A 26365-nucleotide genomic window follows, 5' to 3' on the forward strand; every position below is an offset into this window, starting at 1 on the left:
AGCGGTCGTGTTCCTTCGTATGCGCGGGACGTTGCCACTCGGGACATGTAGTGGGAGCCGCTGCCGAGCTTTATCACTTGTGGAGGGTGCGTACGTTGGAGGTGTACGCGGGGAGCGTCTCGCCCACAGATTGGCGGCGAGGGTTGAGCGACCTTGCGCAAGGTCGTCGCCGTCCTAGCGTGACGCTTACCAGCGCGCCGACAGTGGAGCGGGTGCTGCCGACGGTGCGACACACGCCGCTTATCTCGGCAACTCTTGCCTCGTCAGTTGATCAGCGTACGCTACTTGGCACACTTTGCCGGAAACATACGCTTTTATATTATTATTCTTGTGATGTCTTTGACAGCCCTAAATTACTGTACTGCGAGGTTTTAAAGCCCCTGTTCTATTTCAGCAGCACCATCGTCGAGAACTGTCTCCGTATTTCTCTCTCTCTCTCTCTCTCTCTCTCTCTCTCTCTCTCTCTCTCTCTCTCTCTCTCCCTTTCTCTCTCTCTCTCTCTCTCTCTCTTTATATAAATATATAAGAAAAGAAGCTGGTACACGTACGTACGAGCAAGCAAGCAGTTCCTTAATAGATTTACGTTTCGGCCGTGGCGCGGCCTTCGTAACGGACGTTTCGGACGAAGGCCGTGCCACAGCCGAAACGTAAACCTATGAAGGAATTGCTTGCTTTCTCGTACGTGTACCAGCTTCTTTGCTTATACAGACCAGACCTACTGAACATTCCCACAGAATATATATATATATGATAAGGGAGACGTTTTATGGTAAAACCAATCATTGCCCTCCTATGGAGGGCTGGATTATTGCCCTCTGGGTGCTTCCGTCGTCTTTTTCCTATGCGTGGTGTCGACACCAGATCAAGGACTGCAGTAAGCGCGGTGACTTCTTTTTTTCTTCTCACCTCTTCTCTTTACCTATATAGCCTCATGTGTCTGCTGTGGCTGTACCGGTGTCGATGCCAGCGTTTCTTTTTCGTTTTTTTTTGTTCGAAAACGAAATGGTGAGCGGCCAACCCATAAAGTCTTAACGGCTTTCGTGCGTCCCTTATCTGCTGTCACTTTATTCTTTTTGCGATCGCTTACGAAATAGCCCCACCGCAAAGCTATCTTTCTTTCCTTTCATTTATTCTTTTTAAGTAATCCACTGACCTTCACCCGCCGAGGCTTTTATTACGGCGTCGCAGTTTCACGTTTTCAATGAGGCTTTCTCGCTTTTTTTTAAACATCTTTATTCGGTTATTGTCTCTTCTATTACTTCCAGCCCGCGGGACCCATTTGAAGGGCCGCAGCTGCGAGCACCTCTCAGCCGCGGTGTATCCCGGACGCTTTTAATCTCGCGCATAACGAGCGTTTCATAATCTTCTTCGTGGTCGTCCTTTGAAATTGAACGGCGCAATAAGTAAGCCTCGGATGATCGCGTACGCCGCCTGGCTGTCCGCGGGCCTAGCAACCGCCGGGCACCCGCCAATAACGCGATTGAAATGCAATGTGCTGGTGCGGAAAGGCCCTCTCCGAGCCCTCTCCCGCCTGTATACGCCGCTTGCGCGAGGTCATCCAGAGATGCGTTAAGCCGCTGCTGGCTCGCGGCGCTTCGAGAAAGGCGGCCTGCCGGGGAGAAAGGTTGTCCTTGTCGCGTTAATCCCCTGGATGAGATATACGCAATGGGATGAGACAAGGAAGAACCGAACATCCAATAAGGCTAGGGAAAGCTGGGAGAACATTAACGGCTGTCGTTAACTGCAATGTGCTAATTGTCACGTAAATTTAAATTGAAGTGAAAATTGCTGTTTCTGTCGGTGGGATTTGAATCAACAACGTTGGCGCTTCTCCGTACGTTTTGGACGGGGAAGCACTTTCCGTCGTAATACTAGTGATATAGAGAGTATCAGGTTCGAAGGTTGTGGGTTGGGTGACGCGAAATTTAGATTTTCAGTACAACGAAATTCTTTTCTATCTTGGTAGCAATGACTGCACTGCACTTAATCACAGCAAATAATGTCTCCTGTGCTTTTCCTCGCCTAGTTATTTTTTGACTAATGTGATTGTACGCAGAAAAAAAAAATGAGACTGTCGAAATAGTTCAGAAATTTTCTTTTCTTTATGCCATTGTCATTATACAGACGATACGAATCGGGTCACTAAAGTGGGCTTCACCACAAATGACAGGCATTTTTGACGAAGCACTCGCAATTATTGGGGAAGCTATTGTCTCACCGCGGGGTCTGTGAAAGAGGGCTTCTCTTTTTTTTCCTTTTTTCACCCCCCCTCACCTTTTTCTCTTGGGCAATCTTTGACGTCATTGTCACATCATTAGGGACGTCGTCACGTGATGATGAATTTTGGCATTACTCGTCTCCGAGCACGTGGGACGCCGACAGTCAAGTTTCGTGTTTGGTTAGGCATTTAAAAGGCCTTAAAAATTAGTGTTGAGAGGGCGAAGGAAGCATATTCCAGCTAATAGCACCGCACTCGTGTCTGCTGTGCTCTACGTTTCCCGTATTTCGGCAAAATGATTACACGACGCTCGAACGCGCCTATATTTTCGTCGAAGAAAGCATGGTCGGGCGAAAGAAAAAAAAAAAATCGGTCGCGGTAACTAACATGCTCTGTCAACAGGAAACTTCAGGTTTTCCGCTGACCCCCACCATTCTGCGACGCATTTACTCGAGTTCGCCCCGTGGGAAGATTTGGGCGGCTTTTTTTTTTTTGAATGTGTGTGAGCATGTTTACTCTTTTTAAGTTAGCTGTCACGCATGTTAAGTAATATTGCTTTAAGCTGTCACAGAAAGTTCAACGGCGTGTGCTGAAGTTTCGCAGTTCGGTCCCGCCAGAAGGACGCCCCCTACTTTCTCACTACAGAATGAGACTGCCATCGGCGCCCAACCGAAAGTTATTTTTCTTTTCGCCTAAACGGCCGGTCCGCATTTCTCTGCAGACAAACGCCCTCATTGTCTCGAGAGGAGTGATTGTGCGGGGCGAGTTCAAGGCCGGACCGGGTCTTTCTTTTCCACTTTGAAACCGTCTTTCCTTCCTGACCTGCCCTTGCGTCGCGAGCCCTGCTGTAGTTACCTTTGGGGTATATAACCCTTTTCTCTATTTTTCTGTCTGTTTTCTCTCTCTCTATGGCCCGCTAAAACTTTTCACTGTCTTAGCAGTGTGCTACTTTCCCTGATCGCCATTTCTTCGAGACACAATAGCTTCGCAATCTACCGCCGCACTAGCGGTGACTAGTTTGCTCTTTTGTTTAGTGTTCATTCGTTTTGTGTTTTTTTCTCCTCCAGTAATGGAGCAGCCCAACTCTGGGCGATCGCTCTAGAAAGTGGTCGTCGGTGGGACGGGTCAGTAAACGTAAAAATAATGTCGGGAAACATGCAAATACTGTCTATTCTTTTAAAATCGATGAGCGTGGTCCAGCACCAATCTTTGATGAAGTAATCGTTAGTTTTGATGTGCAACTGGTCCTACAGTTTGCATTTTCAGCTTGCAAAGGTGCAATCACGATGAAGAGAATGAAGCGCTGTTGCGGTTATTGTCAGGCGAAGCTTTAATAAGTTTCTTCATTGAAGGTTCTATTCGCACTGTCTCATTCATCACGTCGTCGTCCTTTTAAAGACGATAGTCATTATTGGGAACCTTCGACGGAAAAATTTTGGTCTGTCTGTCTGTCCGTCTTCTCTTAACGATACCACAAACGGCCGATCCCATCCGCAGCGCCCACCAATATTGCTCAAGATTTAGCGTTCATACTTGTGCGATCGTCGAGTAAAAAGCAATCGGTGCGCATATCTGAGGTACCATAACAACACGTCGATGTTTTGTATGTGTACCTTTATACTAGAGAAGGCACTACAAGTAATTCTAGGGACCGTAGCGTTAAACACGCTGCGCTGGCAGTGCAACGCGATGCTCAAAAAGGCAAGTGTTACCAACGCTTTGCTAAAACGACACGGTGGTGGCACCTGCCCGTCGCTTTGCGTTCTACACCTTATCACCTCCGAGACAGGCGCGCATCTCTCTGCGGAGGCGTAGCCCCCTTTTGCGTATGTTGGGCAGTAATACAAAATGTGTTCAATAGTTTCATCGAGAGCACAGTCGTTGTAACTCCGCGTTGTCGGCCACCTCATTCTTAGATGAGTAGGCGTTGGTGAAAGCTGCGTCCAGTGGTGCAATTATATACAAATTCCAAATCCGGACGGAGGCGGTCTGTCGGTGACGTCAAAAAATGAGCGGTCCGCAGCGGTCGCAAGGACGAAGGGAAGTGAACAGCCAATGAGCGAAATGAAGCCTTGCGTCATCATTTTGACGTGGACTTGGGGACCGTATAGCAAAGTGAAAGGTGTTTGTAACGTGTTGAAAAATGTTTAACTACTACTAATCATTATCAAATTGTGTTGGCACAAGTTTTCAAACGTTTATTAAGGAATACGGCACAATATAAACGTATTTTTCTTGTTATTGTTGTGAAATAACGCTAAATTTAGCGGGACGGTACGTGATGACGCTAAGTACAACCCCGTTTCAAGCAGTTACTGTTTTCATATCTCCTCCACTATACAAACCTAAACGGCGCAACTTTCGAAGTTGTTGGCTCAGTCGAGCGCAATCGTGGCGGAGGTCAACTGTACCAGTAGTCAACAGCAGCAGCGGCTCATCGGCGTTATCCGAGGCTCAGCGCGCGCTGGTGCTCGCCTTTATGGACGAACATCCCCAGCTCGTGGCGAATGCCATCGAGCTGCGGCACGGCGTCACTATCACCGACCGGTGGCAAGAGCTCAGCGACGCGCTGAACCATGAAGTGCCTGCGCAGGAATGGCAGGCTTGGTGGCGCAGGCCGGTGCACGAGGCCCGCCGTGACACCGCCGCCATCAGAGACGCACAAACGTGAGTGACTGTCAAATGGCACGGGCAATTTGTTCTGTGACATTAGTGTATATTTCCAGGGGCACTGTAGGGGGTTGGCTGCTTGGCTTCCGCGGCCGAGTTCTACAGTTGACTGGAATGACACGCTTCAGTGGCGTTTTTGGTCTCACCTATCAACAGGTAAGCACTCTGCCGCCGCAGTATCACGGGTTCCTGAGCGGTACCATGACAGAGTTTGATATCTGAAGGGGTGCCTTTAGCGGAACCTTGTTAAACGTGAATAAAGCACACGAGAAAGTAATCAAAAGTGGGTAGGTTTAACTAAAATCTCAGTTTGCAGCCCTTGCAGTACAAGGGGTATTAATTTATCATAAAACACGCAATGACTGCGGGCAAGTGCATGCACTAAAATGATAATACATGACATCAATGACCACTGAATAGCTGCAGAACATTTTCGCAGATGTTTAGTACTTAAGGTTGCAAAATAGCCAGAGTAACGAATACCCACTTTCTGAAAGATCATGCTTACTACGCTTTCCAGCAGGCGAATCTTCCCACTGCTGCAGTGGAAATAGATGTGGAGGCCACTGAAGCGGCCGTAGATGGCAGTGACACAGTAACACGCAAGCATCTGAGAACTTGGTGCTTTATTGAGTGCACGACTGGAACCTTGAGCAGGGCGACAAGGTGCTCAAGGTGAGTAGACCCTTTGTTTACATTTTACATAAGGGGCATAAGCATTCACCATGTTCTATTATGATGACTGAAACCAACTTGGGTTGTAAACAAGAACCATGCATTGTATTGAGGGCATGGTATCGGGTATCTGCAATGATAAACTGCCGGGAAAAAGGTTGGTTAGCCCTGGGGCTTTTTCATGGTGAGAGATGCATTTGAGGACATTAATAAAGAGCAGTTTCAACAAATGTTTGTAGGTCCGCACGAGGAGGGCATAGCTTGTACACAAAGCTTCCCACTTTCAAAGGATGCCATCAGGCCAGTTGATCTTCAACTGAGGGGAAGTTGTTGTGCCCGTTGCAATTCTTGGCAGCAGGAGCAGCTTCCAGCCACGAGATGGTTAAGGGTTTACCGGCAGCTCACTTAAACATTTACACCATGACGATTCATCGCAGGTGCTGTGGGAGATGAAAAATCAACCACCCGCATCGCTTCTGCAGCACGGCGTGTGGCAGCGGCACAGGACAAGGCGGCAGCGGTGCAGGAGGGCACTGGCCATGGCTGAGGGCTTTCTGCGAGAAAGGGATACGTAGTTTAGTTTAATTTTTCGTCATGTGTTCAATGTTTTTTCTTGTCATCATTCATTATAGATTTGTCGGTTCCAATGTGTTTAGGTGCTGCTGTTCATGTTCAATTTTATACGCTTCGGGAGACATACACATAGTTTAGTTTGTTTTTCGCCATGTTTTCAACTTTTTATCATTCATAATTGGTTTAGTGTTTTTTATATGTTTACGTGTTGCTGTTCATGTTCTATTTTATTCGTTTTTTGTTTGCATTTAGTACATATTACTAGATTTAGGTTAGCATTTACTTTGTACAAGGAGTGCAGCATTTTTTATGTTCGATATATGCATTTTTTAATGTATGTTCGAGCTGTTCTAGTGGCAGTGTTTTTTACCCACATTTCAAAGGTGTCTAGTCATTCACACGGAGACCACGAGTGTATAGTTGACATTTTCTGTTAATGTTTCCTTGATATTTGTATTGTCCCACTGTGTTTTCTAGCTCACTGTGATTTTTATTCAGCATTACCACATAGTGTAGTAATGTGATATCTTTTTTCATCACACTGTTTTGCAGTTCACTGTGATATTTTCATTTCAGCACAATGAGGCTAAGATGCAACAACTACATTCCGAATCTTGTTTGGGAGCGCTAAGCTAGTAAGTGGTCATCTCGCACAGTTTCACAAAGGAAAATGGTTATCACAGTAACATGCCAGCGATTGATTTCATCTAGTTTTCATTGTAAACGACTCTTTGCGGGAATAAATTTCGAACGTGGTATGGTTTGGGAGTCGCGAGATAACTGAGCGAATTATTCATGCTGTATGTTATCAAAACAACTCGCCTGTTGTTTGCCATCTTGATTTGCATATTTTTTAGCATTGCAGCATGAATGCAGTCGTGATTTCAAATTAAATGTTATTTTAACATTCACACAATGTTTAGGACAATGAGCAAAAAACAGCACAACTTGACAAGCACAATTGCTCGTCAAGCCTGGCGTGCACAATTGAATGCTTGTAGTCAGTCACTATGACAAGATATGGACTTATGTATCATGTGTTCATACAACATGTTACTAATAGAATCTCGATTTTTATGCGTTCTGGTGAAAAGAATTTTGAGACGTTGCTGCATTGTTCGCACAATTTTGTGATAGCAACATTCAGCACAGAGCGCCGCTCATATATGCTTGCTCCAATCTAGTCTGTTGTGACTGTGATCGCTAATATGGAAAAGGGTGTTTCTGTTGCATATTTCATGTGCCATTTAAAGAAAATGCAGCATTTTGACATTGCCACCTTGCTTCATATTGAAGCACAAGTAAGTACTTTGTGTATTCAAATGTGGCAAACACAGCCCTTTCATGTCTATATGCACTAGAATCAGTGTAAATAAATTATGTGTGGGATATGAAAACATGAAAACTCACCGTTCCTGTGTACTTCAAAAAAGGTCCAAGACAGCGCTGCTGCCGTCTCTGAGCAGCACGTTGCGTGGTGTGAGCATATGGCTCCCCCTTGGCTCTCCATCGTCATCCTCAGCTGGTGGCATGTCCATGACATACTCGTCCAAGGTCCAGTCGCCTGCATGCAACGCAATGTTGTGGAGAGCAAAGCAAGCATAGATGATTTGCGCTGCCCGATCGGGGTTGTAGAGCATCGTTCGAAAGTGCTGCAAGCAGCGGAACTTGCTTTTCAACACGGCGATACACCTTTACACAACATTGTGCATGGATGCGTGCTCCTTGTTGTATCGGCCTTCGGAAGTGTTGCACGGTTGACTGCCAAGGACTGGAATTAGGAGCCATGGCTTGAGGGGATAGCCTGCGTCTCCTGCAATGTAAGCATAAAAGCTGAGTGCTCTGCCCAGATAGTACACATTAATACTTACCAAGCAGATATTCGCAAGGCTGTAGATGTGCAGCTAGGCGTGCACGCAGTGGGTTGTGTTCCCACACCCAGGAGTCGTGGCACGAATCTGGGAATCATGGGTCTATGACAAGGATGCGCAGCCACGCTTTGCACATCTGCGATGAGGAGCGATATAAAATAGTACTGCATTTATACTCAGAATAAATCCCTTTTTTCTACGCATATGCAGGAAACAATGCGTACTAGTACAGTCATTGGTACAAGGAGCTTCACTTAGAAGGAAACACAGGGTGTAGCACACTGAGGAGGGGGGAGTGTGGGGGCAACGACCCCACCTCCACTGTACACATGGCTACGACTTCCACTGAATGATCGATAAGCGAAAAGCTACGCGTTGCTCTTGGGAAAGAACACTCGTAAATACCAAAGCCAGCTCGTGCAATTGTGATTGTAAGCACTTTCGTGTTGGAAATACTTCCCTGTCGTGTATATACCTCTGCTACGTCTGCTGCCCATATTACCGATTACCTCTAAAATGCACAATTCAATTGCGTATGCATGCCAGTGCAAAAACGGCAACTGGCTCACGCACAAAACACTTGCCACTTATTATTACCGAGGCCTTGCGAGCCATTATCTAGCTCGCACACAATTCCCTGCAGGTTCTTTTTCATTCGTTGCATTATTACGTTTTCCAGCTTTGGCGTCACAACTGAACAATTGCTCCGAAGGGCGAGTAATAAACGATCCTAACAGTACTTACGATCATGACGTTCAGGACATAATAGCCCCTTCTGGACATGAAGCTCGCCGTGTCGGCTAGTCTGAATCCCTCTGGCTTGCGAATGGTGACCAACGTGCCATCGGCACACGCCAGCACCCCTGGGATGCAACCGCGTAGCACAAACTCCACCTTTGCCTCATCCTTAGCAGCTGTTGTCAGTAGAAAGTCCGCCACCTTTTTTCTAGCAGCCACGGTAATGATCGCCTCCGTCACCTCGTGGATGGTGTTGCTCACCGCCGGCTGAGACATGCCGATGTGTTCCTCGCGACCAATGCTCTTCTGGAAGCTACCGGTGGCGAAAAATCGCAACGCGCACACCTTTCTCTCTGTGGAAAGGCCACTGGCTCGCTGGCATCCGATGATAGGGTCAAGTTCGTCGCACAAGCTACGCACTGTTCGTTTAGACAGACGAAAACATTGCCGGATCTCTTCTTCGCTGAACTCTTCAAATGCATCTTTTACCTCGCGTCGTCGCCTCTGCTCGGTTAAAGCTACCGCACAGGCAAGGCGAAGTACCGTGTCAGTGGGAAACGCCATGTTGTCTACCGGTGCCGAAAAGTCGCGCATTTTTTCCATTTCAATCCAATTCAGGCCACCTTGCAGCCATTTCAATCCATCCGGTTGCTTTCGGACAGTCTCTCCGACCGTTCCATCGCCTTTCTCCGAAAACCGAAAAAAAAGAGTCACGTGACACCCCAGTCCACGTCACTCATAACGTCACAGCATTCGTCACAGCTTCTATGGGCCAATCGCGTGCGACTCAATGGAAGAGACCGCCTTTGTCCGGATTTGGAACTTTTACATAATTGCGCCACAGATGTAGACGGCACAACACTGTACCTTTCTCCCTAGAAAGACCAGAGGGTAGCCGCATTCGTAGAGATGGGTCGAGAGAATACAGTCGATGATGTGTGAACAGTGATGACTGCCACTTCTCGAGTGTCATGTTCTGCGCCAGCTTACTTAAATATCGAGCCTCATCAATCTTGGATAAAAGTATGGAATCGAGGTTTGTTTGCAAGTGTGCATTTCTGGCAGCTTCATCGGCGAGGTCTTTGCCGAAGATACCGCAATGACATTTGGAACACAACGTTGCGTCCTTTCTCGATCCCGTGTTTTTAAATGCTTATTAAATCACGCCGTTTCCATGCTTTGGATATTTACCATGTTCTTGTGGATAAACCGGGGATAATAATGGTCACGTCGTAGTGCGCCCCCGTGAGACTGTCGATTACTAAATGAGAGTTACATTGAACGGAAAATGTAATCACTCAAAAGAATGTAATCACTCAAAAGAAAGGTTGGGTGATATATATTTCCTTGTTGGCCTCAATCACTATATTAAAAATAGCTTCGGTAGTGTCGTTTCGCTTAACGACTTGGCATTCTTTCCTTGTTACAATAATTGCACGTGCTTTGCACATGAACTATACTGAACACAAACAGAGTGCATGAGGAATCCATATACGTGTAGAGATACAAGGATAATGTGTGGAATGACTGGACTGTATGCCAAATTTGTCAGCTGAATATTTTCCCATATTGCGTTCTTCTACGTCTTTTCGCCTCCTAATACCCCATTTTTGTCTTGTCTCGTATCCGTACACGCCCACGGAACATTTATATCGCGCCGATCTTGGGAGCCAATCTCCGGTCGGCGCCATCATCATTATCATCATCATCAGAGCCTCGGCCTCGCTATAGGCCTCGCGCATATGCAGGCGGTAAACGTCGTTCTCCGGGTTCTCGAAGGGAATAACCAATGTGGCCATTTGCGATGCGAACAAATGCGCCCTTTTCTTTACAGATCATGTCTTAGCCATTTCGTTGCCCCCTTCATCTGTACTCGATCTCATTCAAGTCATCGTCAATTCTACGTGAATTTCAGCCAGTGATATAGCCCATATCATTCGCACATCAACGCTTACATAGGTAATGCGGGAGTGGGAGTTCTCAAGCTATTCGTACAATGTCGGGAATAGCTAAGCTTCATACAGACATTTGCGCTCGCAGTTATGGTCGGCATAAAGGAATTCACGCTACATATCCCCTAGTCTTATCGATGATGAAGCACTCTTTACCGGGACTTGTCCCTTTCATGATTGGACCGTGCTTGAACGGCTTGATGGTAACGATTATCACTCTTGGGTGTGACTGGCTCGCAATGGAGGGCTTGAGGAAGGCGCATGGATTGAGTAATTTATTTCAGGGAGTGTCCGACAGCCTTTGAAGCATGTTAGTATGTCTGTATACGCACTCTGTATACATAAAAAATGAATGAACGGGGAGAGGGGGTACTTAGCCCCTGCCACTCTGGTGGCGCCACTGTTATATAAGAACTGCCGCAGTGAATTGAAGAGCCAATGAACGTAGATTGGGGACAAAACCGGTGATAGCGCTCAATCGAGTAACTGGAACAAATGGGGGAGAATCGCGTGAAATAAAAAGTGCCCACTGGGTGAATGATTCAACGTTATAAACAATATTTATTTATTTATTTATTTATTTTCAATACTGCCAGTCTCACTTGGAGACCAAAGCAGGTGGGCATACAGATAACAACGTGAGTGCAACAGAATACACGCAGTGCACAGTACAATGGCATGTCATACAAAGAAGTGTTCTCTCTAATACAACATTAGTATATACAACGGAAGAATCAAGGTTAATACAATCCAATGGAACACAAAGAAGCCATTAAAAAAAGAATTTGCATGAATATGAAACCTTTTCCTTTCCCTTTTCATGGTTGGGGCTTATTTCCTATCGCGTCACAAAATATTGATGATGATTCTATGGCAGCTACTGTTGGGTCGAGGTTGTTCCACTCCCTAACTGCTGTAGGAAAAAATGAGTATTTAAACGTGTTGGAGTTGCAAAAGTATTCAGTTAACATTTTATCGTGTTTATTACGCGATATCCGGGATCTAGAGAAGGTGATATATTTGGAAGAAATTATGTTGAAGTGGTTGTGCAGAAGGCTATGCATGAATTTTAACCGAGCTTGTCTTGCTCTGCCTGCCAGTGTGTCTAAACCGGATGATGCTAGAAGTTCAGTGGGCGAGTCAGTACGTTTGTATTTGTTATGGATGAACCGTATCGCTTTTCTTTGAACTTTTTCTAGTTGATTTATGTTAGTAATATTGTGAGGGAACCAAACAGTGTTAGCATATTCCAGCACTGGCCGCACAAAGGTTGTGTAACTGAGGAGTTTGATAGGAGTGGGAGCAGACTTCAAGCACCTTTTAAGAAAGAATAACTTACGGATAGCTTTTGAGGATATGTTGGCAATGTGTTTGTTCCACTTGAGGTCGGTTGCTAGGGTAAGTCCTAGGTATTTGTGTTCATAAACTTTAGTTAGTTCAGTGTCATTAAGTGAGTAAGTAAATTCTGACGGGTTCTTCTTTTTTGTCACCGTCATTGACACAGATTTGCTGGTATTAATAGACATTTGCCATTGTTCACACCAGGTGTTTATCACGTTAAGTTGTCTGTTCAGGGTGTGGTGGTCTTCGTAACACAGTATTTCTTTATAGATAATGCAGTCGTCTGCGAACAGCTTTATGTTGCATTCCATGTTAGTGATGATGTCATTAATATAAATTAAAAACAGCAAGGGCCCCAAGACCGAGCCCTGAGGTACACCAGATGAGATGGGAACAATGTCGGATGATGCTTCATTGAAATGGACGAATTGCGAACGCTGGGATAAAAAATCGCCAATCCAAGCAGAAATATCCAAGCAGAAATCCAAGCAGAAATCCAAGCAGAAATATGCAGAAAGTCATTCTTCATATTCTTCACGTGCTGTTCGGGTATATCGATGGTCGGACGTAAGTCTGCGGCATTTTCCGAGGAGAAAATGCCGCACCAACGGGCACCAATGGGCGCACGTTTCAGAGTGACGTCATGAGCCGGACTTCCAGTGATATCTGGCTTCGGAGTACATTGTCTACTACAGGAGTGGGACTGCTTCCTTTGTGACGTATACGATGGACTGGCGCGCTTCGATTGCCTGGGCGGGGCCTGTCCGGACTATAGTTAAGCGGTATCCGATTATGGATAGCTCTTGGTATCGCGAATCGTGAGTGCGGTTTGGAGACGTTCGAAATACGGCCGGCTTAATAAACTGGCCCCTCTCTCTGACACTCACACACACACGTACTCAACTGTGCACTTGTGCACATTTAAGTCCTTCGCGCACTTTCTGTGCGCAGTCGGTCGGAAACTGGGAGCTTAGTGCATCGGATCGTCTTCACTTCAGTATCATTAAGGTGGTGACATGCCTAATGCCTTCCCCTGTCATCCGCTGCTGCTTTTTGCGGGAAGGAACCATGGATCCATGGTATAAGAACGTTTCGAGAGGACAAAACAGGAGTGCTGCGCTGGGAAGACGTCTGCGAGCGCCGATAGAAGAGTGGCGGCGGTGTCATCTAAATAAAGAAGACATTTGCCCCAGCGAGCGAGCCGCTGTGGAGTCTTCGACTCGGCTCGTCTAAATCGGCAGGGGGGGCTGCAGGCGCGCACCGCGGCGTGAAAAATGGAAAGCGCCGCCGCCTTTTCTTTTCGCGGCAGCGCGCGCCTGTATCTGATGGCGTTCCTTTCTTTAGGAGAGGGAAAAGAGAAAGTAGGATCCGGCTGAAGCGTATGCTTCCCTGTAATGGCTTCCTTTTGAGTCCTCTCCGCACCCGCCTACTTTACTCGAGTCATTTCAACCCTTCTCCCCCGAAACTTTTTGCTATTTTACCCTTTTTTTCCTTCGTTCGTATATTGGGCCGCATTAGGTTGCATATTTTGGCCGTTAATGCATGTTACATGTATGTATGTACAAGTATATGTGTAAATGTATATGTACATGTAAGTGTACAGGGCTGGTCAGAAGTTTGCGGGCCACAATTTTATATATTCATACATGGCAGCTTGGCCTGGGAACTTTTGACCGCGGCAGTACGTTTGTGCACATACATACATACATACATACATACATACATACATACATACATGCATACATGCATACATGCATACATACATACATACATACATACATACATACATACATACATACATACATACATACATACATACATACATACATACATACATACATACATACATGCGTGCATGCATGCATGCATGCATGCATGTACAGTCGCGCTCGATAGGAGCTGCAGCACGTTGGCTGTGGTCAAGGTGACCCCAAGCCTGAAAAATTTTGAAATGACGATCGCTAAATTGTTTCAGAAATTACCGCTAACTCAGAGAGTCATTAAGCAAATATTTTTGTAATGTTGGTGTCGATTCGCAGTACTGGCGTCATTTTAAGGCCAGACAGCGTGCTGCTGTAAGTCATATAGTTGAAAGTGACACCACACACACACACACACACACACACACACACACACACACACACACACACACACACTCTCTCTCTCTCTCTCTCTCTCTCTCTTGTGCAGGTATATATAAAGTGCATGAAATACCCGCGTCAAATGAAACTCAAACAGCGGAAAGCCTTCGCGATGGTATAGTGCGGGCGCATACTGTTCGATAGCTCTGCGCATATATGCGCGCCTGTCCATGGCGATAAGTGGACGGCGGGCACTATATTATCGCGAAGTCTTGCCACTGTTCGCGTTTCATTTGACTCAGATAGTACATGATACATACTCACAATTCGCTGTGCGTCGTGTGCTAAGTGTGGTTGGTTGGAGCACCTTATAGGGTGAACTTTTTTTTGCACAACTATAGTCGCCGTGATGAGATTTAACTAGTCGCCTGGTACCTTTACACAATAAGAGGTAAGACTCTAGCGCATTAGAGGGCAAACGCTCCCACTGTGACTTTTTTGTGGGGCTTCTCTTCCGATACATTTGCTCATCTTTCGGAGACTAGCGCTGATGATCTCTGTACCAAATGGAATACCATCGCTCGTGATAACGAAGTCACGGTGAAAATCTGGCCGCCTAATGTAAAGTTCGCTCTGATTCAGGTGTTCGAGCCAATATTACGCTGGTGCGGCACGAACTGTAGATGCTCGTAACTAAAGTGTCTTAAATAGTTAGCGCTTGATTTTTGCGATTCACTTGGCCAGTACTATACATAAAAGAGGTGGCAGCTGGGATCGATGGTAATAGTTGATGAAGAGTGCGCAAATGTGGCATGGACAGTTAAGAGAAAACTAGACGAACCACAGCGCTGTGGTTTCTTGTCGGTCGGCTCTTGTCCGTGTCGTTTTCTGCGCCATTTTCAAGATGTCGGAAGACATATACATGTACTACCGGTGTCAAATGAAACACGAGCAGTGGCAGGCACTTGTAGAGGTGCAGTGCGCGCCGTCCAGTAATCACAGTGAAAAGGCGCGCGTATGCGCGGTGCTGGCGAACCGCGGCTGCCTGTCAGTGATGGCGACTGGAATGCGCGTACTACACCCACTGCTTGTACTTGCCGCTGTGCGGGTTTCATTTGACGCTGATAGTACAGTGTCAATTTTTTATGAAAGGGAACACGGGAGCGCGTGGCTTGCGTGCTCCGGCGGCTGCTGGCAGCGCGTTCAAGCGGGAGCGAGAGCAATCACCGCCTCTTATCGCGTCATCTCGTGGCGAGCAAAGCTACCATTCATTGCTGATATGGAACCGGTGGCAAGGTGCAATATAGCAAACCCCTCCTCTTTTAAGGTGATTACTGACTTCTTGCGTTATTCACCTTGATAGAGGGGGAGGGGGTGGTATCTTGCCTCTGGTCCCATATCAGCAATGAATGGTAGCTTTGCTCGCCGCGAGATGGCGCGAAAGATGGCGCGAAAAGAGCGCGTTGCCTGGCGCAGGAGCGTGCAGGCCACGCGCTCCCGTGTTCCCTTTAATAATAATAATAATAAAAAAACTGACACTTTACATGCGGCTATAAGAGGAATGCCGTGCTTCGCGCGTGGCATCGCCCGCGGTCGCGCCTTTCTCTGCGAAACCACTCCAGAATTTGTGAAAGAGAAAGGCGAACAAAATGAAAAAGAAATCCAAGATGTTATCGAGTGAAGTTCGAGTCGCCTCCCTCTCTCCTTTCTGTCCGACACGCGTGCGAGCTTGTCTTGCGTGGCCGCTCCCAAATTCGGCCTGCGCGTCAGAGAACCATGGCAAACGGTTTGAACGTAGTTGGTGGTCACGGGTGGTGACCCCACCTTGGTGGAGAGAAAAAAAAAGCGATTTGTTTTATGCGCTTGTAATAAAATAAAATAAAATGAACGCCGGGAGTCTTGGGCGCCCGCGCATCGGTGCCATAATCTTCTTCTTCTTTGTCCTCTTCAGTTTGCGGCGCGGTCATTTCACGGTTTGACGAGGAAAGAATGGAGTGAGGCGAACGCGGCCGGCATTTCGGGGCCACGCGTCGCTCAAGTTGGACGTCTATGAGAAGAGTAACAGAGATTGGTAGCAAAGTAGAACAAGTTGAAGAAGAGAGAACTTTTTGGGGGCCCTTTTTGCAGGATGCACGTATGTTTATTAGGTCAGAAGGGTAAAAGATCATGCTCTCTGGATGTATGTTCGAAAAAGCGAAGGTCTCAAAGCAAAAAAAAAAAAAAAACTGGGGTGAGGGGGGGGGGGGGGGGGGGGGGAGGGGCGTTGCCTACGGCGCAAAAACTGTTCTCAGTGTTCCGTTCAGGGTTGAGGGCAAAACAGTCTGCACCGATGGGTCAGGGAGATGTGCGAGCATTTTGCGAAAGCGAGCGTTTTCTTGTTCTTGTTTTTGTTTTGGTTGTTGAGGAGATACCGTTTACGCTCGTTCTCGCGCGCGAAAGCGAACGAGAAGGGGATAGAAGAAACGTGAGAAACGGGACGGCGCGATTTGAAGGGGAAAAAAAAGGCGCAGAAGCGTACAAAATCTGTCGCGCAAGAACACCGTTTCTATCGGTCGACTTCGCGAGAGCAGCTTATCTTTACCACGGAGAAAGATTGGTGCAAAATTTTCAAGTTTATTTGTGGAAAAAAAGCAGAAAAAAAATTCACAGCACACCCACGGAGTGAATGATGATGAGTGGGGCGAAGCGTCCGTCCGTCCGTCCGTCTGTTCGTTCGTTCGTACTGTTTGTCTGTCTGTTTGTCCTTCCGTCCGTGCGTCTGTCCGTCTGTCTGTTTGTCTGTCCATCACTCCGTCCCTCAATCTATAGTGAACACTCCAAGTAGTGCCGGCTACGGCAAGTACTGCCGGGAGGTACAGCCGGTTACGCGTGACAAGCTTAGAACATGAGGAGCTTCGCCCCTAAAAGGCACAATTTGCCTGGGCAACCGGTGAAAAGCACACAGCTTGTCAAGGCGTCTGGCCCATGTAAACCCACAATCCCACCAAAGTGACACATTGTTCAGTGCAAGGTTAACGGCTAATGAGGAAATAAACATAGATGAGAGTTACTACATGATTTATTGATACTTGTCGTTTAACGTCCTCAAACAGCCATATGATTATGAAACACGCCGTGGTGGATGGCTCAGAAAATTTTAACAACCTGGGGCTCTTTAACGTGCACCCAAATCTGAGCACATGGGCCTACAACATTTTCGCCCCCATCGAAAATGCAGCCGCCGTAGCCGGGGTTTAATCCCGCGACCCCCGGGTCAGCAGCTTATAGCACCTTAGCCACTAAACCACCACGGCGCGAGGCAGAGTTGCTATATGGAAGTCACATGTGTATAAGAAACCAAATAGATGATCGAATCGAATTGACTCAAGAAAATCACAGCAAACTAAGTAATATATGTGTCTAACTAATGAAAAGAAAATTTTAAAATTGTGAATGTGATTAACATAAACATCAAATTTCAACACATGGGGTTGATATTGCCTCCCCGTGAAGCATGTGATACCATGCGTCTCATTGAAGCAGCTTGCTCAAGTTTGACTGTAACACAAGCAGTCCCGCAAGCTCTGCTGATTTACTACGTACAGTATCAATTTTTATTAAATGCATGCGCCACAAACAGCTTCCTGCACAAGATACATCGATCCAACTCACCGGAATGCCATTGTGGTCATGCAGAAGAAAATGTTCGCCATATTCTTTTGGAGTGCGTTAAATACGCGAATGAAAGAGAAAAATTAAAGAACAAATTAGCAAGTTTGGACAGACGGCCCCTCACAATAAAGAAACTACTTGGACCATGGCCTGAGATGCATCTCCAGAAAAAGGCAATAATCTTCCTGACAGACTTTTTAGTGGAGACCGGACTGGACAAGCGCCTATGACTGATAGCCAGAGATGTGTATTATGTAAAATGTGGTCATGTATATACTGACATTAGATTAGTAAGGTGTGCGTGTAAGTAGTTTATGACTGCGTGAACTGCGCGAAGAAAACTCTCTATTGGCATGATATTTGAACTGGTTTCAGTGTGCTATTATGTTTTTTTTTTCTTTTTCGTATTTTTAATTTTTGGGTACCGTTCTGTAGTATTATTTTATTTTTCGCTGCAGAACTTTGTGATATGAAGTAGCCCAGGCAATAGGCACCTCAACCTCTCCACAGCAAAACAGTTAAAACAGAACAGAACAGAGCGCCTGGCCTGCACTCTGTGGCGGCTGCCTACGGCACCATCAGCTGATAAAGAAAGCGCATCCGCTTTTGGCGGCATCGCCCGTTGAGAGACGAGAGTGGGAGAACCCTTCAGCAGCGCTCGTCCAATGGTCATGGCTTCTTTAGTTTCCTAACAGATGACGCGAAAATCGATCTCGCTTTCTTTATCTGTCGGATGATGATGTTGTATAAAGGTAGCATATACAGTAACACTACCGCGACATAGCGCGGGTCACGTCCCTTTCATCAAAATGTACACATGACAACGAAACGCCTCTGTAGCGTTCAATCGCAGCCGCGATAGTGAAAATTGACCGCTCATTTGCGTGCTTCGCTGCAAGTGTCGTTTAAAGACGGTAGTCTTCTCCCGGTCGTCTTTTTTTGTACATAGCGTCGTATTTTCAGCGCAGCGTAAGGCCGCGTTCACACTGAGCATTCCGGCCGCCGAAAGTGCTCCGAATCCGGTTCGGCGGCGGCGAGATCTGCCGAAAGAGCCCTCTCCGCGCCGATCGCTCTCGGACCGATTTTTGCGGCGTCTGCCGCCGAATCGGTCACCGCGGACCAATAGGAGCGCTAGTCAAGCAATTTTGAAAAAGTGCCGCCACATCCACGAAGTGAATGATGATGAGTGGGCGAAGCTCCGGAGGTAAACCTGGTAAACCATGAATCCTCCGCACATTTTGCCCACTCGATTTTATTGCAACGCTCCCCCTAGCGTACGTCGCCGCACTATATCGAACGATTGCCTTCAACCAATGACACGCGTCATATGTGACATCATTCCTATTTTATAAGATCTCGCGTCTTTCATCAACTACAAGTACCGCTTTCTAGTTTATAACATCTTGCATCTTTTCATCATCAGCTACAAGTACAACCATCTAGTAAACACTACAAGAACTAAACGAGAGGTGGCTACATACAGGAGACGGTACCGCCATCTAGTGAACACTGCAAGAACTAAACTAGAGGCGGCTACATACAGGGGGAGGTGGCTACATACAGCTACACGTACCGCCGTCTAGTTTATAACATCTTGCATCTTTTGGATGGATGGATGGATAGATGGACGGACGGACGGACGGACGGACGGACGAACGAACGAACGAACGGGCGGACGGACGGACGGACGGACGGACGGACGGATGGATGGACGGATGGACGGATGGATATGGCTGTACCCTTTAGATCGGGCGGTGGCTAGCGTAATACTTGATGCCGTCTGCTACAAGTACCGCCATCTAGTGAACACTGCAAGAACTGACAGCCCACGCCTTAAGGAGCTTCGCTCCTAAAATGGTGGCCAAGCCCTACTCACTTGTTATGCCGCAGTGCACGTAACTGAATGTTGAAACCAACGGGAGTTTAACCTACTCTGTGCCTACTTCGCCTCCGTATTTCGTGAAAGAGGTGACCGAGCTTGGTGTTCGCGTGACCGAGCTTGTTGCAATCTTGCAGAGCAAAACGAACCCACCAACGCCGCTGGTGCGGTGGTTTTTCTGCTCTTCGTGCATTACAAGACAGCCACTTGCCAGCAAAGTAAGCAGTACTGTCTTTTCTTGCGTACGAGAATCGTCGAAGTATACACCACCGGATAGCTTAGTGACCTTTGCGAGCCGCGACAACAACCGGGTGACAGCGCATCCATCACGCGTTCACCCCGTAGTAGATGGCTTATTCGGCGGCGCGGGGCGCGTCCAGTGCGAACGACGCTGCGTTTCGGCAGCAGGGGAATTTCGGTCGCTGTAGAAAGCGGATGTTTCAGTGTGAACTAGGCATAAGAAAAAGGAACGCATTACCTAATTTTTACGCGTATTGATGTTATGCTTCAGGTATACGTAATATTTGATTTTTGCTCGGTAATGGTCACTATGTTCGAGATGGCTGGGTGTTCAGCAAGTGCATAAAGTTTGGCCTGGTGGCTGAATCGTATGTCAGACAGACAGACAGACAGACAGACAGACAGACAGACAGACAGACAGACAGACAGACAGACGGACGGACGGACGGACGGACGGACGGACGGACGGACGGACGGACGGACGGACGGACGGATGCATCGATGGATGGAAAGACATCAAAATTCTTGCGTTGAAGTATCCCAAGAAAGACTATCGTGTGCGAAATTGAAGGACACTTTCCAATATCTGAGATGTGTTCGGCTAGCCCCGCCGTGGTGGTCTAGTGGCTAAGGTACTCGGCTGCTGACCCACAGGTCGCGCGATTGAATCCCGGCTGCGGCGGCTGCGATTCCGATGGAGGCGGAAATGTTGGAGGCCCGTGTGCTCAGATTTGGGTGCACGTTAAAGAACCCCAGGTGGTCTAAATTTCCGGAGCCCTCCACTACGGCGTCTGTCATAATCAGATCGTGGTTTTGGGACGTTAAACCCCACCAATCAATAAATCAACCAATCAATCAAATGTGTTCGGCTAAAGTCGGTGGTCATTCGAATTACTGTGCCATTGTTTTTGTTTTAGTTTTTTATGCATGCATAGGTATCTGGGAGTTGCACATGCATTCTTGGAACGCTCCACCGTCCGAACAGGTTGCCGTGCAATCGCTTTCCGGCGCTCCCGCCATTCTTTGAAAGGCAGGCGCGCCGGCATGTTTCTGTTCAAACCGCAAGTACTGTTTGCCGACGTATATAGGCGCTGCACATAATTTTGTATAAAGGGTCGTTGTTACTTTTAATACTTTTGTGTCTGGATGCCAAATGATGCCACAATACCGAACGAAATTCAGCGGGACGCTCAAGTTTTAGAAATGAACGAAGGGACACAATTGTGGGTCTGTAGCATGACGTGGAAAATATGTAGGCCCATAGCCGGACGTGAGGACGATGCAGTAGCGGATTGCTAGTTCTAACGAGGTTACACAACCGTTACGATCTTTTGTAGTATTCCCGAGGGACGGCTTCATGCTCTCCCGTAGTTGAGTACCAAGTACTCGAAATCGTCAAACATTTTTTATAAACACGAGGCCCAAGGGATGACCCAGTGCTCTTCCATAGTAGAGTACCAAGTACTCTAAATCGTTTTTTCTAAACACTCTGGTGGACGGAATGTTGTACCTGTTTTTGGGAAGGCTGACTGCTCTCCATTACTAGGTACTCGGTATCGTTGAACACGTTTTCTAAACACACAGCTCATCCGCATATGCACTTGACGTAGTTGGGCCGTGTCCATTCTTCATCCCTCTCCACGAAACGGCCTCATGTTCTCCCGTATTAGAGTATTCTAAATCGCTAACAGCTTTTTCTAAACAATTCTCTGATTGGTTAGCTCTGATGGGTCACGGACGCACTGGAACGTTAGCCGCACGGGAACGCGCCTACGCAACCGTCAACGTGGATATCGTCACGCCAGATTTACATTGCTCACCGGAAGATCGAAATAACAATGAAATCATATGGGAAAAACTTTGCCGAAGCGTACTTGTAGCTACACTCTCGGGGAACATTTCTTGGGAACGAAAGGAAGGCTACGGAGCCGGCGTGGGCCATCGGTGAAGAATGTAGTTCCAATTTACGACCATGTTTTTCGCGTGAAACATAAAAAAAGAGCATTATTTTATTTTCTGTCGGATGCAGTTTATAGACACAGTGCGGACGAAGGAAATACTCATATTTGTTTTAATTTATGCAGTGCTATTTCGCGTTTTTGCGCGTATGGAAACGTTGCTCTATTTACCAAGGATCTCACAGTCAAGATCGGCGTCTTCGTCTTCAGGCGAGCGCTCATCGCCCGCCAGCTATTTCGACGACTCGCCGGAGCAACTTGTATTAAATTTAACTTGTTAATGCCTGCCTAAGCAAACGAAGCGATTAGAATGCAACGGTATTATTCGAACACGGCCGTCGTTCGAAGTGCGAGCCGAACCGGACTATATACACTACGCGGAGAGTGTATACGTGTGCTGTCACTCCGCCCCTGTAGCCTTCCCTTCATTGCCAAAGGAAGTCCGCGACTATATAGGCCGTTTCCGACGGAAGTTGTGAAAGCTTTGCTGTCCATACGTTTTTCACAGCATGACACTGCAGGCTGCAATTTTTCTCCTTTCTTTGTCGCTGTTTTCGGGGCTTCCGTTTTTCGTCGTCGGTTGCTATACATTGCGAAAGCGTATGCCGAACTGCCCATCTTCCGCGCTGCCGTTAACTAACCGGCTATTTTGTTTTTTGTTTTCAGGTCGCTGTTGCAACAGTCGCTTGAGCACCTTTCCGAGTGACGGTGAGTGCATGTTTCTTCACATCCCCCCACCACACTCACTTTTTTTTCTATGTCTGGTCTATCTCTCGTGCACGTGCATGGTTGATTCCTTGTGTAGATGTACTACTATACCACGAGTCTTAAACATGCCGCCCGCCGACCTGTCGCCAGAGGCCTGGCGCGCACAAGACTGTATTCGTGTTATTTTATTTTATTTTATTTCGCAGAAAGGAGCTTAACAGGCTGTAGACCGATGGTGTTCTAGCCTGCTATCGGTCTAGCCTTCTTTAGTAGTTACGCTGTGCTTCGCAAGGAATAAGCAGTTATCGGTTCTGGCTAAATGGTACTTGCATGATTGTCTCATTGCCACAAATGACGCTTTGTTCGGGTGAGCCAAACAGACAAGACAGGTCTCAAGTCTGTTTTTTTTTTCATGGGCAAGCAAACCATGCAGTCACACCGTGTTCAAACATAACCCCACAGTTAAAAAAGAAAAAAAATTATACTTCGTAGGTGGCATCCACGTTTCAGCCATTCTTAAGTTCAATATTGGCATTTTTATCGAATTTTGGTGGCAAATGCTCTTTACAATTGACCCATATATGATCGGTGAGACAAGTCCTAGTTAAAATTGCAACGTTAGCTGACATTTTGCTCCTTTCTCCCGAGCCTTTCTTGCGGTGCAAGCATTTACGGGCCTAGATTTCGCGACTGCGGTCCAACTACCTTCGGTGTTTCAGACCCCTGGCCTGGGCGAAGTGAATCTCGCCCGTGAATCGATTCATTTGCCTCTATTCACGGCGGCCGCCTTGTTTTCCGTGCAGATGTCTTTTTGTACCCTCTCGCCTCGTTCCGTCTCTGTCTCCTCATAGCCGCACGTGCTGCACGTTGCCCTTGAATGCGGTGCATAATTGATTCGTTTTTCGCGATCGAAAGAAGTTCCGCGTGTGCATAATTGTTTTTCCGATGATAGATCATGCTTCATTCTGCGATCCTAACTCCTGCTATATACACAAAATGGTTCCGTTTGTGCACTACGAGGTTCTAAAGAGAAATACCGTATGCACACAAGAAAGAGCCACAGTTTGTTTTGTGATCCCTATAAAAATGATTAAAAACATGAAAGATTACCTGTGAAATTTTTAGAGGGCTCCGGAAATTTCGACCCCCCGGTGTTGTCTGTTGTTGTCTGGTGAAGTGCGGGTTGTCTGCTGAAGTGTATACGCGGTTTTCGAGTTTGTCCCTTTTGCAGTTGATTCTTTAATTTCATCATTGTTGGGGAAGGTGCGATAGGTTACCAGCGTACGCTCCAGGATACCCTTGCTTCGTCAACATTTTTTGCCACGAAGCCAAGCTTACACCTGTTGTAGTGCGCGCTTCGAACACTGAAACGACGTCGATGCGACACTCTTGGCGACCATGAAAGCGACCACTGAGCTCGTTTTTGAACTATAGCTGCTGCAAACAATAGGGGGCTGCAAATGAACTGGCGTTCTTTTGAACACGTCAATGACAGCATAGAACGCGACACGCAAGAACGATAGGGTTTCATATCTCCAGGAGAGGGATGGGGGCGTTGTTAGGCTGCCTCATTGCAGACGATCAAGATGATTTTTATCTCAATCGTAGTCGCGGGGCGTAATTCCGGCTACGGCGGCTGCATTTTCGATGGAGTCGAAAATGGGCCCGTGTTGTCAGATTTGGGTGCACATAATGAAACCCAGGTGGCCGAAATTTCTGGAGCTCTTCACTAAGCCGTCTCTCATAATCATATGGTAGTTTTGGAATGTTAAACCTCACGTATTAATCAATAAATCTCATTCGTAGCGGATGCTTCGCTTTGACACAGAGCAAAAAACTCATTAGGTCCCTTCTGCATTTACTTGATACGGCTCTAAAGTGGAAGCCGTCTTTTTCTCATTGGATGTATTGATTCTGTTGTCGATGTATTCATCCTGTGTATGCACCCTTCGAAATCTTTCTGCATTTTATATATGTAGTTTTGCACTCCCTCAAACTCCGGAGGCACATCACCTGGTTTTGCCATTGCCTCCGTGATCAGACCACTTTGGAGTGAGCTACAATGTCTTGTGATGACGTCATCGTGTTACGTAACGTCACTAATTTCGGTGACCCATCGTGACGTCATCACGTGATGATTTTTTTTCTTGAATCAGTGGTTCCTGACGCCGCAGGACGCCGACGGTCAAATTTCGCCCCCTGCCGCGGTGGTCTAGTGGCTAAGGCTCTCGACTGCTGACCCGCAGGTCGCGGGGTCGAATCCCGGCTGCGGCAGCTGCATTCGAATCCCTGCTGCCTAATGTTCAAAGCAATCTCTGGTATTTCTATGTAGCTCAAAAGAACATTTATTTGAATTGATTTTGCCGAACAAAGTAAGGAAAGTGTTGAAAATCAGCGGGCTCTTTTCTAACGCTCTTCTTGACCACCGATGCTATTAAGGCACATCGGAGGAAGAAACCGGATGTCTTCATGGGCCTGTGTAAACAGTGAAAGGGAATGATATCGTGGTTTTTGAGACGCTAAACCCGAGCAATTATTAGCGAGGTTTAGAAAAGCTCACCGCAAAGCCTCGCTGTGCGGTCGCTGCCACTGCGCATGCGTCGTAACGCGAGTCGGCGTTTGCGTTCGCGGTGCGCGCGCGCAGGAAATCCTAAATAGCGTGCGGCTCGTGCGGTCCGCGAGGCTCGCAAAGCGAGCTGGCGTCGAAGTTATGTGTAGTTTCCGTGCATTTGAGTTTTCGGGGCGGCTAAAGTCCCCCGATTTTTTGTCTAGGTGGGGCAAACGTTATTCTAAATCTCATATGTCGCCCGCTATACGCCCGCAAAGCCCGCAGCGCTTGCGAACGTTATTCTGAGCCTCCGTACTATCATCAATAAACATCAATAAACATCAATAAACAGCAAGCCAGCCGGGTGGTGCACAACGGCTGGATGTATACAGCCTCCATCAAACGCAAAACAAATCACTGTTAAAGAGATTGAAACGCGCAAAACACTTATCGACAGGCCCCGTGACGTGTCGTCTGGATCGTAAAAAAGAAATCCTTGGTGCCGCCAACTCTCGCTGGGTAAATTGATTGCCACTTTCACACCCGTACTCTGTCTGAGCTCAGGGTCTTCGAAAACAGTTAAGTCACGTATACAGCTAAAACATTTCCTTCTTGCTTTGACATGTTCATCTTTCCCTCTTCATCTCTCTTCGGAAAATATAAAAGGTAGATTTTCATGTATTGCTTGCAATATCTCTCAACCTCCAGTTTAACGCAAACGTCAACAAGAGAGAGCTATAAAAGGTTAAGTCTTCTTCCATGAAGAACGAGAAAAAAAAAAGGAAGAAAAGATGCGGCTGTTTATCGGGTTCTCAATTGCTATGGGCTTGCTTGCCTTTCGCGGTGGCCTCACCTCCTGTACGGTGGTTCCGGCGCGGAAATCTGGAGTCGGTGATTGATAAGCTTTTATACAACAAACCTTCCCTCTCTTTCCTCCTCGCGCCGATTCGTGGGAGCCCGATTCTTATGGGCGCTAAATCCAAAGTTTATGCTCCGCTTCGTGTTTAATCCTTTCCTGCCTGCTTTTTTGTGTTTTTAGCTTAGATCGTGTTTGCGCTCTCGGGTTTAATCTTTGATGCGCTGCGCCGCCGGCCGTTTAGATGGCTCTCCTATTCTTTCTTTCTTTCTTTCTTTCTTTCTTTCTTTCTTTCTTTCTTTCTTTCTTTCTTTCTTTCTTTCTTTCTTTTCTTGGTTCACACGCTCTCAACGGTTCCAGCTCTCCCGTCTCTGCGTCAGCCTTTATTTACGACCGGGTTAAGTCG

At 47.0% G+C, this 26365-nt stretch overlaps 2 protein-coding genes across 7 annotated transcripts in view; one reads left to right on the forward strand and one right to left on the reverse strand.

Annotated features, from left to right (window-relative positions):
* LOC119181436 (protein O-linked-mannose beta-1,2-N-acetylglucosaminyltransferase 1-like) overlaps window positions 1-26365 on the forward strand; it is a 305076-nt gene that overhangs the window by 89243 nt on the left and 189468 nt on the right. Inside the window, exon 3 of the mRNA XM_037432683.2 lies at window positions 22514-22555. The gene's annotated coding sequence lies outside the window, so the exon portion shown is untranslated. The remainder of the gene's footprint in view (window positions 1-22513; window positions 22556-26365) is intronic.
* Window positions 5498-9082, reverse strand: LOC142774787 (uncharacterized). 6 transcript variants are annotated; one of them, XM_075875842.1, is made up of 4 exons: window positions 8752-9082; window positions 8008-8094; window positions 7547-7949; window positions 5498-6117 (listed from the first exon to the last, which is right to left on the reverse strand). In XM_075875842.1, exons 1-2 carry the CDS (start codon window positions 9019-9021, stop codon window positions 8041-8043), a joined length of 324 nt encoding a protein of 107 aa, XP_075731957.1. In that variant the 5' UTR covers window positions 9022-9082; the 3' UTR covers window positions 5498-6117; window positions 7547-7949; window positions 8008-8040. The 6 variants fall into 6 exon arrangements, 5 of the variants coding, with proteins under 5 accessions (XP_075731957.1, XP_075731955.1, XP_075731958.1 ...); XM_075875840.1 differs by having other exon boundaries at window positions 8008-8109; XR_012886559.1 differs by having other exon boundaries at window positions 5498-6113; window positions 7547-8094.

The sequence above is a fragment of the Rhipicephalus microplus genome, chromosome 10 (assembly GCF_043290135.1).
Source record: "Rhipicephalus microplus isolate Deutch F79 chromosome 10, USDA_Rmic, whole genome shotgun sequence".
Taxonomy (NCBI): domain Eukaryota; kingdom Metazoa; phylum Arthropoda; class Arachnida; order Ixodida; family Ixodidae; genus Rhipicephalus; species Rhipicephalus microplus.